This window comes from Spermophilus citellus, assembly GCF_964194105.1.
Source record: "Spermophilus citellus genome assembly, contig: SCAFFOLD_180, whole genome shotgun sequence".
NCBI lineage: Eukaryota > Metazoa > Chordata > Mammalia > Rodentia > Sciuridae > Spermophilus > Spermophilus citellus.
This window is the reverse complement of record NW_027672918.1, coordinates 648,277-664,175: the sequence shown is the minus strand read 5'-3', so window position 1 is coordinate 664,175 and position 15,899 is coordinate 648,277. Positions and strand designations below refer to the sequence as shown.

At 31.7% G+C, this 15,899-nt stretch overlaps 1 protein-coding gene across 1 annotated transcript in view; it reads right to left on the bottom strand.

Annotated features, from left to right (window-relative positions):
• Positions 1–14,031: 14,031 nt before the first annotated feature.
• Positions 14,032–15,899, bottom strand: part of LOC308640363 (syntaxin-binding protein 5-like) — a gene marked incomplete at its 3' end in the record, with an annotated part of 38,150 nt that continues 36,282 nt past the window's right edge. The window contains exons 5-6 of the mRNA XM_081312298.1: positions 14,338–14,438; positions 14,032–14,056 (exon numbers count right to left, since the gene is read on the bottom strand). Of these exons, the coding sequence (XP_081168424.1) occupies positions 14,032–14,056; positions 14,338–14,438 (126 nt within the window). The remainder of the gene's footprint in view (positions 14,057–14,337; positions 14,439–15,899) is intronic.

The following is a 15,899-nucleotide window of genomic DNA, read 5'->3' as shown; positions in this document are numbered from 1 at the left end:
CTACAACAAGTGAAGAGACTGAAAAACTACAATAGTTTTGAGTTTTAACAGATCTACAAGGAAATGCATAAATTTAAGTATATAATGAGTTTTGACATAACTATGTACCTGCAAGCACTACTTATTGAGACTTCATTGTTTTCCCATTGATAGGAAATGTTAGCTGTACTATATGGCTTTTATAAATATGTCTATAATCTGTTGGTAAAACATATAATCTTGTCTTAATTTAAGATCCTAGGATCGTCACTTTCCTTCCTTCTGAAGAAATGATGGTTCAATGGACCCTGAATGTCCAAGAGGAAGCTCAATTTTCAGAACCAAGAAGTGATTAGTGGTAGATAAGATGTAAGGACTGGAAAGGAATGTAGAAGGAAAACTTGACTATTGAGGTAGGAGAAAAAAATAAGAAAAAAGAAAGGTATAAATAAAATTCTAAAAAAAAATTATAAAGCTCTAATGAAAGTGTCAGACTGGTATAATTTGGACTCATAAGCCAGGCACTATGAGTGGCACATGTCTATAATTCCAAAGACTCAGTAAGTGGAGACAGAAGGATCAAAAGTTCAAGGTCACCCCAGCAACTTATAGTAAGGCCCTAAGCAACGATGCCATCTCTAAATAAAAAATTAAAAAGAGCTAAGGATGTAGCTCAGTGTTAAAGTATCCCTAGGTTAAATTCCTAGTACCTAAATAATAATAATAAATTAATAATAATTGTCATTATTTATTATTATTTGGTATCACAGACCCAATTTTACATTTGTTTTCAAAATTATTATGTTATATAAAATTTTGTTTTTATTCAGAAATAGGTCATTAACTTATTTCAATATTCAGTGATTTAGTAGCTAGAACAATTTTTAAGAAGGTCATTAAAGGGTATTTTTATTGAACTCTTGCAAGATGGTATTTGCATATCTTGCATAAAACCTGGCTAGGTATAAAATTATTTTTTCTTGCTCAGTCTTCATGTTGATCCTTTGTGTTCTAGCATTTAGACTTGTAATACAGTTGAAAGCTAGTTTTATTGTTGTTCCTTTAAAGTTAACCTTTTTTCTCCAGTTAAAAATTCTAGTAATTTCATTATCTGCATAAATTAAAAAAAAATTGGCTGTTTTTCTAGTTATCATTCTTTGCTAATATTGCTTGGAAACCAGTGAGTATTTTAGACTGGCATATTCTGATACTTTTCCAACTAAGATGTTTTAAAAAACATGTTACTGATTACTGCTCCTGGTCCAGAAAGATTAAATTATTCATCTGTATTCTCACACTAACTATTTTGAAACCAAGTAATAAGGCATTAGATATGATTTTATAAGTCATAGATAAATAGAAGAATATTTAGAAAATTACCAGATTTCATTCACCAGGTGTCATTTTACTTAAGTGCTGTAGACCAGTGGAGCAACAAGGTGTTTCTTCTACCTGAGAACTGCCTTAACAAGTCCCTGAAAAGATCTGACTAATTATAAAATCTAACTTAATAAATCACATAAACCTTTATGCCATCCACATACAATTTCTTTTCGTTTTATAAATATCCTTTTCCTATGCCCACTTACCAACCACAATGGATATTCTGCCACATGAACTGGTCTGAGCTCTAGTAATTCCAGAATTTCAGTTATGAATTTCTATTTCTTCCCATTTCCTCTGTCACAACTGAAATCTTCAGTATTAACTGTTTATTAATGTAAGCATTTAGTTATTGTGCAACCTCTTCTGCCTTCAGGTCACCTGATGCACTACTATTTAAAGTGATATTTTCCAAGATGCTAATTGTGTATTCCTCACTGTAAACTCATTTACTAGGCTTCCATCATGAAGTTCAAACATTGTAGCATACTTTGATGTATAATCTTGCCTTTATACAGTTTTTTTTTCATTTCCTGCTTTTACCTCAAACAAATTTTAAACCCTAACACTTTTCCAAAAACACTGCTTATGATTACATCTTTGTGACTTTGTATTTTTTCACTAAAACAACCTTGTCCTATTGTTTTCTATCGAACCCCTTTCCTTAAGACCCCACTCCTATGTCCTGAATTTGTAAACTATTTCTATACCCTTAACCCAAAACAACACCACTATTTCTTTGTTTTCACATCTTATTGTTATAGTTATAAGTTTATAGATCATTTTCATTTATTTGACTATGAACTCTTTAAGGGCAATCTACTCCCAGCATTTAATCTCTAGTGCATAGGAGATACTCAGTAAAATGTTTCTTAAATGAATAAAGATTGATTTAAAAAAAAAGAATGAAGATCAATGACAAAAACAATTACTAAGTTTTTCATATTGCCAATTAGAACACAGGACATTTTCTAACTGACACAGTTATTATATTGTAGTTTTGCTTTTTCAGTGTAGAGCAGCTGTCCAAAATGGTAGCCACCAGTCATATTTTGTTGTTGGGCTAGTCCAAGTCAAAATGTGCTGTGACTGTAGAATGTATTCTATATTTCAAAGGCCTAATACAAAAAACACTGTGAAATATCTCAATTTTGTATGCTGGATTTCATGACAAAATAATACTTTTGCATATCGGGGGTTAAATAAAAGTTAAAATAAATAATATCAATTTTAACTTTCATTTTACTGTTAATATGATTACTAATAAATTAAAATTAATCTATGCAGTTCACATTACATTTCTATTGAACAATGATTTTCTAAAAAAAATACAATGACAAACTAGAAAATCACACTGTTGATGTTAATAATATTAGTCTGAAACAGGGACAGAGGGTGAACTTCTCTTAATATATATGGAGAAAGAGTTGATTTAAAGCTGGGGACTGGATATATCTGAATATCTGGTTTTTGATTCTTAGCTAAGATTTAAGGATGGTGGGATTTTTGATGAAGTGTTCAAGTTCTAAAACTTCCTTGTTAACCCTCAGGGCACTGACAGGCAAATTGGATGTATCAATTAAAAGGCCTTACTGAGTTTCTCCTGGAACTATCCAGAAGCCAGATTTTGGTGGATGTACTTGGATACTCAGCATAACCATTGTGTGTCAGTAAGTGCCATGGGGAGCCTGCTTATAGGGGATGTTTCAGAATGCTTATCTGCATTCTTTTCTCTTGCTATATTATATCCTTTGCCTTTAAATAAAAACCTAACTTAAGGATGCTAAGAAGTGTGGTAAGTCCTTTCTGGAGAAAATTTTAAATTCTATAAAGTACTAAAGTATGGATTTATTTTATGCTTCAGATGAATCTTAAAAGTAGACAAACAGAATTCTGTGTATATTTCATCCTAACTTGAATTTTTCTTAAACTTTGATTCTATTTTTTCTTTAGTGACTCTTAATAAAAGTTCCCCAATCTTGGTTTACTTGTTGATAAGTAAATTGATTGTACTGATGAATAAGCTCTAGAAACTAAATTTAAAATGTCATTTTCTATTTTAGACATCTATTGATTTTGACTGCTTAGGATCTCCATTTCCTTAGGGAATCATCTGATTCTGGCAAAGTTGACAATCAGAAAATCTCATTCTGCTACATATCATCCCCAGGGCTTCATGTGGGGCACTGGCCCAACAAAACACATAACAAGGTCACAACTTCAAGGTTAAGAATATGAGCCATCAAGTTATTCCTTGTAAATAATGAATAACGAAAGCCTATCTGTCACAGTAGAAAAACAGACCAAAAGAAAGCAGCAGAGTCTACCCCTACAAAAATACAGAATCCACACTTCATCAAGATGAAATGACTTTGCAGAATCTACATAAATTAACTTCTGCTTACTTTTTACATATTCATAAAATTTTAAACCTTAAAATTCATCTTATTCAGGGGATGGGGTTGTGGCTCAGTGATAGAGCACTTGCCTAGCATGTGGGAGGCTCGGTTCAGCACCACATACACATAAATAAATAAAACAAAGGTCCATCAGCAACTAAGAAAAAAAAATTAAAGAAAATTCATCTTGTTCAATCCTGCCATTTAACATATAATGAAACTAAATCCCAGAGAATAGAAATTATCTCCACAATGTATTTCATATGTAACAAGGTTAGAATAGGTTTCAGGTTTTCTAGTTGCCAAGGAAATGTTTTTTGATATCATGGAAACTGGATTAAAGAGAGCTATCACATTTTGTTTAAGGAGTCAAAAATCACCTATTGTGTTTTATAGTGAATAAAAATTTAATTTAGCATTTCTAAAACTTCTTTGAAAATTACATACTTCTTAGACCAAATAACTCATCAATAAGAAAAAATAAATAATATTTGTGAACTATATTTTTGAAAACTAATCTATCCTTCCAGATTTGTATTTACTAGAATCACACATTTATAGCACCTAATAATTTCCAGGTACTTTTATTTACATATTGCTTATATGATTCATACCTAGAATAGTACTTATCATACAGTGGAACCAATAAATATTTATTGAATGAACATATATAATCCTCACAACCACGTGAAGAGGCCATATTAACTTTCATTATTATCTCTATTTATACATAAGAATAATGAGGTTCAGAAACATTAACCAACTTCACAGAACCAAAAACTATGGAACTAAAAGTCTATAACCACATGTGTGTCTTTTGGAGTTAAAATCTCTTTAGGCTAATGTAATAATAAATCTTGTGAACACATTCTTCAAGGCTATTTTGACCTATTTTAAGTATGAAACCCTGTAACAATAAACATTAAAGTAAAATACTAGTAGGAGTTCAATTAGTTCCTGACTATCAAGGTAATACTATAAATGCTTTCCAAGACTAAGATACTTGAATAACTATTAGGTAGGTTTAAATTTAAAAAACCAAAAATGTACAAAATTTTAAAAGTCTAGTAGATTTAAAGTAATTTGCCATAGCTGTTTGGCTAAAATTAAGATCAAGAGACCATAATAGAAGACAACAATGAGAAAAAAAAGAACTAAATTTATATATTTTTTTTAACCTTTATTTTATTTATTTATTTTTATGTGGAACTGAGGATTGAACCCAGTTTCTCTCACGTGCTAGGTGAGTGCTCTACCACTGAGCCACAACCCCAGCCCCAAAAGAACTAAATTTTAATTCATCAACAGATAGTTGTTATTCTGAAAATTATGTATCACAAATATCATATGTAAAGAACAGATACACATACCACAACAAGATATATAAATCATATCTCTGTACTTTACTATATCAAAATGGACATGACTTTGCAATGGAACTCAGTTGTGAACACAAAACTCTTTTAGTAGGTTATATACCATCAACAATAAGTTAATAAGTAAGTAATAAACAAGAATAGAACTCTTAGAATTCATATTTTAAAAGTATGAATTATTTGTATAAAATAAAATAACACTATTTTATCTTTTGGGGATTATAAAAGTTATATTTATTCACCATGGTACATTTACTGCATTCCCCTAGGAAAAGGGAGAACTATTTTTGTATCCAATTTATATATATAAAAGTTTGTACAAATTATGTGTAGCACATAAAGGCCTCTGTTACACCTAAAATCCAGATACTACTATTTGGGTATTCCTGCTTCAGGGTCTCCAGTTTATCAAGTCTGTTCCATAGAAAATAAAAACTAGAATTATACTCAGTCTTGCTGTTAACACTTAGAAATTATTTTAAAATATAATAAAATAAAAATTTCCTTAACTTTTAAACTCAAAAAATTCTATAAACTGGGAGTGAATACATTTTGTTAACAATTTTAACAGTATGACAAATTCATACCTTATTGTAGTTCGATTTTTTGTAGTTCGGTTTTTATAATTTTTTTTTTAAATCACCTTAGTTGTGACATTATCTTTCTAGTTTATGCCTATTTCAAAAGGTCTTTGTTAAAATATTTACCGAATACTTTAAAAAATAATAATATTCCTTGACAAAATAATATAACACTTTAAGGAATCAGAAAATACTAAATGTCTGGCTATGCAACTAAAAGGCCATTCTTCCAACAGAATAGAGCATAGTCACTTCAGAAACATTGTAAAAAAACAAAGCATAACAGAAATATGCATACAAATCAAACATTATTTTATGTAAGTAAATAAATAAATAAAATAAAATTCTGACCACCTACATTTAGACTACTATATTGGACAACAAAAGCCATATTTACATTTTGTTTGGATTCTAATTCTGAGAAAAGATAGTAAGTCAAATATTCTTTATCTTACTGGTTTAAAAATAATTTTAGCTAATGATCCTTTTCTAACACACTACAAACATTGTAGAGACTGACTTATATGACTTATAAAGTCTGCTCTTAAAGACCTGTTCGTAGTATAAAAAACAAAAACAAGATTAGATTTAAAAAAAAGTTATTACTTGGCAATATTAGAGTAATAATTGATCAAGGAAACATCAATAGATACCAAAATTAGAGGGAAAAAGTCTGATGAGTAGCAGTATGCACATAATCTCAAAGAAACTAATTCATATCAACATCCTTATTGATAATATAAATTAAAAATACTTAATTTCAAAGGGAAAAAGAATAAGTTTATAGTAGAGACACAGCACACAGATTCCTAATCAAGGAATCAAAAGATACTGCAAATATGAGAGAAAGAAAAAATAAGTTTGGGGGCTAGAGGTGGAACTCAGTGGTAAAGTGCTTAGCTAGCATGAGGTAGGCCCTGTGTTCCATTCCCAAGAGCACACACACAAAAGGTTTTGCTTGAGAAGATGTAAAAATAATAAGGACAGTGGAAGGAGACGGTCATCATTATACAAAATTCATGTATGAAGATGTAAATTTGGTGTCAACATAACATATGTACAGAGATTTGATAAACTGTGGTATAAAGGTGTATTGAACATTTTAATGCAAAAAATTATGAATATGTAATGCACTCCACTATTGTCATGTATGTAAGAAATAGTAAAAAAAATAATTAAAAATTTTTTTAAAAAATAATACATTATTATCTCTCTAGGATATGCTGCCAAAAAGTGCAACCTGAATGTAATCATGAGAAAACTGAAGCACATTTATGTACAAAATAAGTGCTTAATACTTTTTATAACTTTTATAATTTACCTGATATGAAAGTTAAAAACAAAAAAAAGGGCTCAATAACTGTTCCAGATTTTAAAGACTGAAGAAACATTGCAACCAAATCTAATGAACATGCAGTATTTTCTTATAAAAGACAAAACTTGTTGAGAGGAGAAAGTTTTATTAGGAAAAAAAAAAAAAAAAAAAAAAAATATATATATATATATATATATATATATATATATATATATATATATATGGAGGGTGCATACACGCGCGCACACACACACACCATAGAATAATTAGGGGTGATTGGGCACTATAGCAACTATGGTTTCAAAGAGAAAATGCACTTAGCGCTTTCTTTTTATTGCAATATTGCAATGCGGGGGATTGAACCTTGGGTTTGCAAATGCTAGGTTAAGTGCTCTACTGCTGAACTACACCTCCAGTCCGAGTACTATTCTTTGAAAGAAAAAACAGATAAACTTCAAGATGCAATAACATCATTATATATTTCTACTATCCTTGATACTAGTTATATTTTCTTCTGAATTTGAAAGGAAAGGTGTTTGAGCTAATTGCCCTTATCTCTACTTTTTGGGTTTTCTAAATTTTCTAGATTTCCCAGTGGGGTTAGAGGATTCTAAGACTTATGAGAATTTTCAAGAGTATCAACAAGATTAGGAACCTAGGCATTAATGAAAGAAAGAAGAAAAATACACTAAGAAAAACTAGAACCTACTATCATAAGGGATATATTCTAGATTCACTTGTAAATAGCCCTGCTGCAAATTTATTAAAGTAAGTGTTTTTCCAGCAGATGATTTTTATTACAGAGCAATGGTAAAGTATATCTTGATGTCAAGAATTGCTATTCTCACAGGAACAGAAGCCTAAAAACCCATACTGCCACAGACAGATAAAATTTGTTTTTAATTTTACTGTTTCTTTAATATCAATATAGCAATAACTCAGAATATTTAGAAAGTGATTATTTATATTTAAAGCAAGAAATGAAATATTAGCAATAGCTATAAAGATTCTCTTTTATTATTATCAGTTTATAATAGTTTCTTTAAATGTAATTTCTCTAAATTTCTCAGGAAGAATTCTCTTGGATTAGGGATGGAGAATTCAGATTGATCCAAAAAATATAGATTCAAAATGAAAAGAGGCCTTCTTAATTCAGCTTTAATAAATAACCTAGTACAATTTTCATAGCAGTTTTAAAATCCTATTTATACAGAAAAAAAAGTTAATACAGCAGGCCAGAGACTGCTATCCCTAGAAAAATCTACTTGCAAATTAACCTTTTGGTTGGTTTCTGGGACTTTGCCTTTTGAGGCAGCTCCCATTATTACCTGACTGATACGGTTGGATCACTGTGCCTCACTGTTGAACAGAGAAAGTAGTTTATGCTGAACCTCTACTTTCCTTCTGGGAATCTGGAATTTTGGTACATGCTAAAGCCTATATGACAAACAATAAAAACGCACAGGCTCAGGTGAGCTTATTTGATAGATAAAATTTCTCACATGTGGTAACAACAACTCACTGCTAGAATGATGAAGTATGTCCAAGATAACTCCATGAGGAGAGGGCTCTTGGAAGACTGAACTTACTTTTCTCCATACTTTATACAAGTGCCTTTTCCCTTTGACAATTTTGCTCTATGTTCTTTTGCAGTAATAAATCACAATTGCAATATGACTATATGCTGAGTCCTGAGAGTCTTCCCAGTCAATCGTTAAATATGGGATAAACTGGGAACACTCAAATCCCAAATTTAATGTATAAAATTCATCCTATAGAGGTACGCCTGTTTCAAGCACATTGTTTCATATAACACTGACAACTTGCAAGTGATAGCTTTAAGATGACAAAAGCTTAGAGTCCTACCTCACTCAAAAGACCATTTGCTTTTTGGATTACTAAAGAAATGATATTCAAAAGATGAAATATAATATTAAATAAATACAATATTCATTAAAAACTGGACAAAAACAAAAGCAAACTCAAAAAACAAAGAGTTTATGTTATAATCCAAGAAGTATTTAAAATCAAGGTATTCTTACCATGTGGTGTGATTGTCTGTACAGGCTTAGCAGGGGACCTCACATTCCAGATGGTCAAGGTACCATCTGAATGACTGCAAATTGTTTTCCTTCATGATGCCAAGCAACAGAGTGAATAGCCTAAAGAAGAAGGAAAAAGAATTTCATTTTTCAAATTTATTTAAATATCAAACCTATCATAAATAGTTTTATCATGAATTTTTATTTTAAATTCTTTTTATATTTTCCAAGCTAAAATCAATGTTAACTTTACTTTCCCAAAATTTAGCATTCTTGAAATACACAGAGATTTTATTTCATACTGACAATGTTTTAATTCCTTTCAATTATTTTACCTCCTTTTTTATTTATATATGACAGCAGAATGCATTACAATTCTCATTACACATATATAGTACAATTTTTCATATCTCTGGTTGTATACGTAGCATATTTACACCATTCGTGTCTTCATATCTGTACTTTGGATAATAATGATCATCACATGATAATCCCATGCCCCCTCCTTTCCCCTCCAGCCCCTCTGCCCTATCTAGAGTTCTTCTATTCTTCCCATCTCCTGCTGCTCCATATCCCACTATGAATTAGCCTCCTTATATCAAAGAAAACATTCGGCATTTGATTTTTTGGGAATGGTTAACTTCACTTAGCATTATCTTCTCTAACTCCATCTATTTGCCTGAAAATGCCATGATTTTATTCTCTTTTATTGCTGAGTAACATTCCATTGTGTATATATGACACATTTTTTTAAAAAACTGGAACAAAAATATCCCTGTGACAAAAAAAATCCAAATTTAAATAATTACATATAATTTCTATTATATTTATAGATATTTCTACCAAAATAAAATCTGACTACATATGAAAATAAGACAATGAGTAAAACACTTAATTTTAAGTTAATAATTATTCAGAATCTTATGAAATAACCTTTTATAATAAGATTTCCTCTACCTTACCTACCATTAAAAGTAACTATGCAAAATGGCATAAGAATGAAACACAGTAATTTAACTTAGTTAGCCCAAATCCATTCTGGAATGAGGGGAAATTAACTAAGTTATTTTTATTGTGCTTCTATGTCAACAACAAAAACGAGCAGTGTGATAGTCATTATAACCATTCAAAAATAACCTAGTCTTCTCTTTTCCTGTGGATATTGTTGAAATCAGGGATAGCCATGTGATATGCTCCTTGAAATGAGAAAGGAAAAGATGAACATCTCCAAGAAAAAACTAGTGCTTTAGCACATTCTTTTTTCCCCTCTACTATGGTGACTCTTAACATGTTAAAAACTGGCTGTCCTCAGCTAGGATTCCAGAGCAAAGACAACAATGAGAACAGTGTTCCAGCAAGCCAGAAAGGACATACAGAGTAAGCAAAAATAAATCATTGTATTAAACCACTGAGATTGTGAGATATTGACATAGCACAGCACAGAATACATCCTAACTGAAAAAGAATCTAAATACTGAATATAAAGCACTGGTATAAAAAAGTAAAGTGGATTCCCACAAATGAAGAAAGGAAGGATGGGCAGGGGTGACAGGATTCTCCCCTTGTTCTCTACTTGCTCTGACACAAGGCTTCCATCAGAGTATAGATACCAGGGCATTACTCAAAGCCCTGCATGCCACAGAGCTCAGGCTAAGGGGCAAAACAAGTACTGCTACTATAGACAAGTCTGAAGAGCTGAGGGAAAGCTTTTTCTCTCCTTTCCCTTCCCACTTGCAGCCAAGTATTGAGGAAAACTAGATTCCTCTGAACACTAACTTTATTCTTTCAGCCATGTGAAGAAATCATCATCTTGAGAAAATTTAACAATGTTTGTCAATGAAGTACCAGGGCCCATTCCTTGGCATTTTAAGTTCATCCACTACCATACAAATTTGTAGCCTTATAGACAATTCCACCCAGAGGAGTTATTTAAGAATCAGTTATTCCTCCTACAGTCTCTTGTTTACTACTGCCTTCATGAAGACCAAAGGGGAGCTGAACTTTGAACAGGAACCAGCTTCCTGTTCAAATTAAGTGACCAAATTACAGGGCTCAAAATTGGGAAATTCATTAGCTCATTTCATTTGTAAGTTTTAGGACCATTATAAACAACAACAGAGTTGTGCCCTGGCTAATAGCAACTTAACCCCAAAGGGAAGTGGTGGACACCATAGGGCTTCATCCACTGAGAACAAGAGCCACTTTCCTGCACTTCATGAAAAGGCAGCTTTTGTTTGCTAAGCTATGCCTACAGACACCCTACAGAATGGCTTACTATTCCCCATCCTTGTTTACTGGAATTTCTTGGAGATCATCTTTAGAAGTAGTATATTAGTAAGATGCACTCAATTTCTGACCATCATCAACTCCTGAGTGTGGGTCTCCTTGAGGTTTGATCCTTCCCCTGATATTTAGCATGATAACCTGCAGTGAGTATATTTATGAACTTGGACAAGATACTGTGCCATTCCTGTGCCCAGTGAGAAATATGGACATGTCTCTGATAAACAAGGAATCAGAGATATTCTTTTGCTGCAATTCTAGCTCCTGGTAGAATCTCTCCCATGAAAAACAGTTTAAGAGAACTTCTATAGCACAACACTAACCAAATAACATCACTTTTATACTAATTGTATTTAGAACCAAATAATTATTTGTTGTGGCCACTATCCATGGCAGTGCAGCAAGTATAGCAGAATCCCTGGTCTTTACCCACTAGATGCTAATAGCATCACTTTCCTGTTCCCAGCCTGTGACAATGAAAAGTGTCTTGAGATAGCACCTGAATGCCTTAGAGGTAGGGTGCAAAACCATACCAGGTGACTACTCTGCTAGAAGCTGGTTCCATTTCCAGCAGTTAGTATGACATTGACAAGAGGATATACACTAGGACCAAGATGCCCACCCCATCCCCACATGCTCCACTCCATTTGAGGCTGGTATAGAACTTGCCCTGAGGTACCACTGGTAAACAGATTAATGGACTCTGCCCATAAGTTGAGAAGTTGGCCTGATTCCCAGCAAGTAGTAAACAACTGAACCTTGATTTTTTGTTTGATCTTCTTCCCATACCACACCATTCTCTCCTTCTAATACTTCCCTTTCACTTTTGACTTTCTCCTACAAGTAGAGACATGACTCAACTAACTCAGATGATTTATCTTACAAAACAAGATGTAAACCAATAGCAAACTGCTACTGACCTGACCTCCTGCCACCACCATCCCCACATAATGTAGACATGTTCTGGTGTTAACTGGAAAAATCTGAACTGGGTCCAATTCTCAGAAGTCTCTTTAGCTTGCCTAATTTACAGGGCCAATGGGGGCAGAAGCCCATATTCATAGATTGACCTCACGGACTAACTTATATTTTACCAAACCAGGAACATAGTCTGGTCCTTAACCAAAGAAAAAAAATTAAAACAGGAAGGAAAAGATAAAAAGAATATACCTTTAATGCCAACTACAACTACATAGGTATCACACTCATAAACATAAAAACCCCACCACATTAAAAAACTATGTCTCATAAGCTACAGGGGAAGGACTATATCCTTGCTCTATTTCATGCCAAAGTAAGTTCCATATGAATCTACAATGAAGTATAAAAAATGAAAACTTTAAAAGTTCTATAAGAACACATGTGGAACAATGCTTTAAAAACCTGGGTTGAAAAAAGTCTTTTATTTTTATTCTATTTTATTTTTCTGAGTTTCCCTCATAACAAATCTAATCATTTAATGTTGTTTAGAGTTCATTTTAAACATTCTGTAGAGAACATGATATAAATATTAAATTTAAAAAATCTCCATGGAATATATGCTATCATCCAATTTCATCCAATATTCATCTATAAAAATTAGAAGCTAGATTACATCATCTTTTAACAAACTTGCAAGTCAAATTGTCTTGTTCTTATTGTCACTGGACAGCATTTTATTATTTTTGTGTAGTTTTTCAGAAAAGTGCTAGAAATATTGACAATTATTGTAGCCATTAATGCATATATTATCTGTATAAATTTCAAAATATATAGTTGGAAAGATGAAAGATAGTTGGTTGGAAAAGTTATCTTTGGCAGTTGTAAAACAGTAAATGGATTCAATTTATATCAGACATTAGGATGATATACATTTGGTTTATCACTTATAATTTTATGGGTCATATTTCCCTGATTTCCTAAATTTCCAAAAGGATAAAGAGGCAGGGAACACCTATAAAATCTGACCTATAAAATTGATTAATCGAAAGTCCTCCAAACATGTTTTAGAAATTCCACATTTTACTATATTTTCATCTAAATATTTTCCCTTTTAAATTGAATAGGTATTTGATTGAATTAACCAGTGTGTGCTGTCATGTAGGCCCAGATTGCATTTGAATGCTAGCAATAAAGAGCTTAAACATGCAACCACTTTCATTGACTGTTAGTAAGAACAGAAATGAAATCTGACCACAAATACCCGAACTTTGGCTTCACTGCCTCAAAGTTGTCTTCATGTGTGCTTGCTCATGAAAAAAGTCTTTTAATCAATGCCCAAAGTTCATAAGTTATATTAGAACTAATTTCTTTCACCAAACTCTTATTCTTCTAAAAATTTAGCTGATTTTTGGACATATGAATAAAGAAATATGTTTAACATAATATCAAAATAAAGCAAACTCAACTGGAAATGATCATCTGATGTCCACTGATGAAAACTGAATAAATAAATTATCTATACAACAGAATAGTAAATAGTTATAAAAATGATTACAAAATTGGGTTGGGGTTGTGTTTCAGGGGTAGAGCGCTTGCATGGCATGTGTGAGGCACTGGGTTTGACTCTAAGCACCGCATATAAATAAATCAAAAATAAAATAAAGGTCAACAGACAACTAAAAATCAGACTACAAAAGATTTAAATGTGGTGGTATAAGTGGATCTATTGGATAATGTTATAAACAAAACAAGCTAAAGGAATACTGTAATGGCTTCTCTGTCATGAAAAAAAAAAGAGTCACAGAGAGGTTTTTGCTTTTATACACAGTAAGTATTTTTAGAGGGACACAAAAGAAATTTATATGCTTGTTTCTAGGAAGGAAGACAGATCTGGAAAGGAAGCAATCTTTCTTTCATTGTATATCCTTTTAAGTTTCTTAATTAGTTTTTAGATTATGCATAAAGTTCATCACAAAAAAGATCAAAAAGTAAAATTCAAAGAAAATGCATCAAAACAGAATAGCAAAAGTCCTATATACTTAATGAGAGTATACTCACCTTTCCCGACAAAATTTAAGTGAATGTAGTATGGCAGGCCTTTTTTGACGTAAATTCCATAAGTGTAAGGTATCATCAGCCAAGACACTCACAAGAGCTCCCTTAAAAAAAAAGCATATTTTATACATAAATACATCTTATAAACATTAATGCAACCAAACATTTGCTAAAAAATATCTCATTCTTAAACTTCAAAACATTTGCTTCTAAGAAACATTTACCGCACCAAATTCTAAGCAGCAGATGTTGGAGTCCATCATGTGTATGGATGTCATTTAATGTTTGAACCTCAATAACTTCAAGTTTAACTTAATATCTTATGAAACAAAAGTGTAGTAGTAGTATATAGTAAGATACATGATTAAGACTTAGCTATTTAAAATTAGAGATTGGAATATAAAATTAGTTGGTGACTACAATAAACATTTTCTGGACTAACAGAGCAAAATATGATATAAAATGTCAAATGTTTTCTCTGATATAAAGAGGCTGATTCATAATGGGATAGGGAGAAGGGAACATGGGAGGAATAGATAAACTTAGGGTAGAGTTGCTGGAAAGGGAGGGAAGGGGCATGGGGTTATAAATGATGGTGGAATGTCATTATCATTATTATCCAAAGTACATGTATAAGGACACAAATTTTTGTGAATATACTTTGTATACAACCAAATATGAAAAATTGTGCTCTATATGTGTAATAAGAATTGTAATGCATTCTGCTGTCATATATAAATTAAAAAATTATGGGAAAAAAAGATAATTTCTTGTTTGTTGGGTTTTATTATTTAGGGTAACAACTGTTAAAGGGATTAAGGTTTGTGTAACTCTAGTTACAAACAACTGTCACTTTAGGTTATTATACTACACTATGGATTCTAAATTTTTCTTAAAAGTTAAACTTGGTTAATATAAGTAGACTGGTGTAATTATGAAGCTACTACTGGTTTCTTTTATATTAGATGTATTCATGTCCCCCAAGAATATAAGTCTTTAAATAAAAGGTTTAGGAGAACACTTTACCATGCTGTTGTTCTACATCTAAAGTTGTCTGTAACACTGGTCTTTTGCAAACTTAAATTTTTATTTATGTCATTTGATGTTCTATAATTAGATAAAAATAATCTGTCATAAGTTGTAAAATTTTGTGTTACTCTTTACTTTGGGATGGGCACTTTAATACATTTTTGGAAGACAATAAGGAGAGACTGGTTTATTTAAAGGTTGAAAATATGGGATATGAAGAAATTTTGCCACTTTCCCACAAATGGGGTTAAAAGCTCTCTTAGCCTGTTTGATTCATGTTTCAGTTTAATGTGAAATTATGTTAACTGATTCATATAGGCCCAGGAAATGATACATGAAAATGTTGTCAAATAATATTTGAGGAAGAAATAAGGATCAGTTTCAGAAATAAAACACCTTACCTAAGATTTATCAAGAGGCCACCTCACTTGAGTTAAAAAGCTCTGCCTCTCACCTTATTCCATGTTAGGATAACCACTCAAGTTCATTTGAAGTAAATTAAAGAAATAGTCATTTTTTATAAGAATTACTGTGAT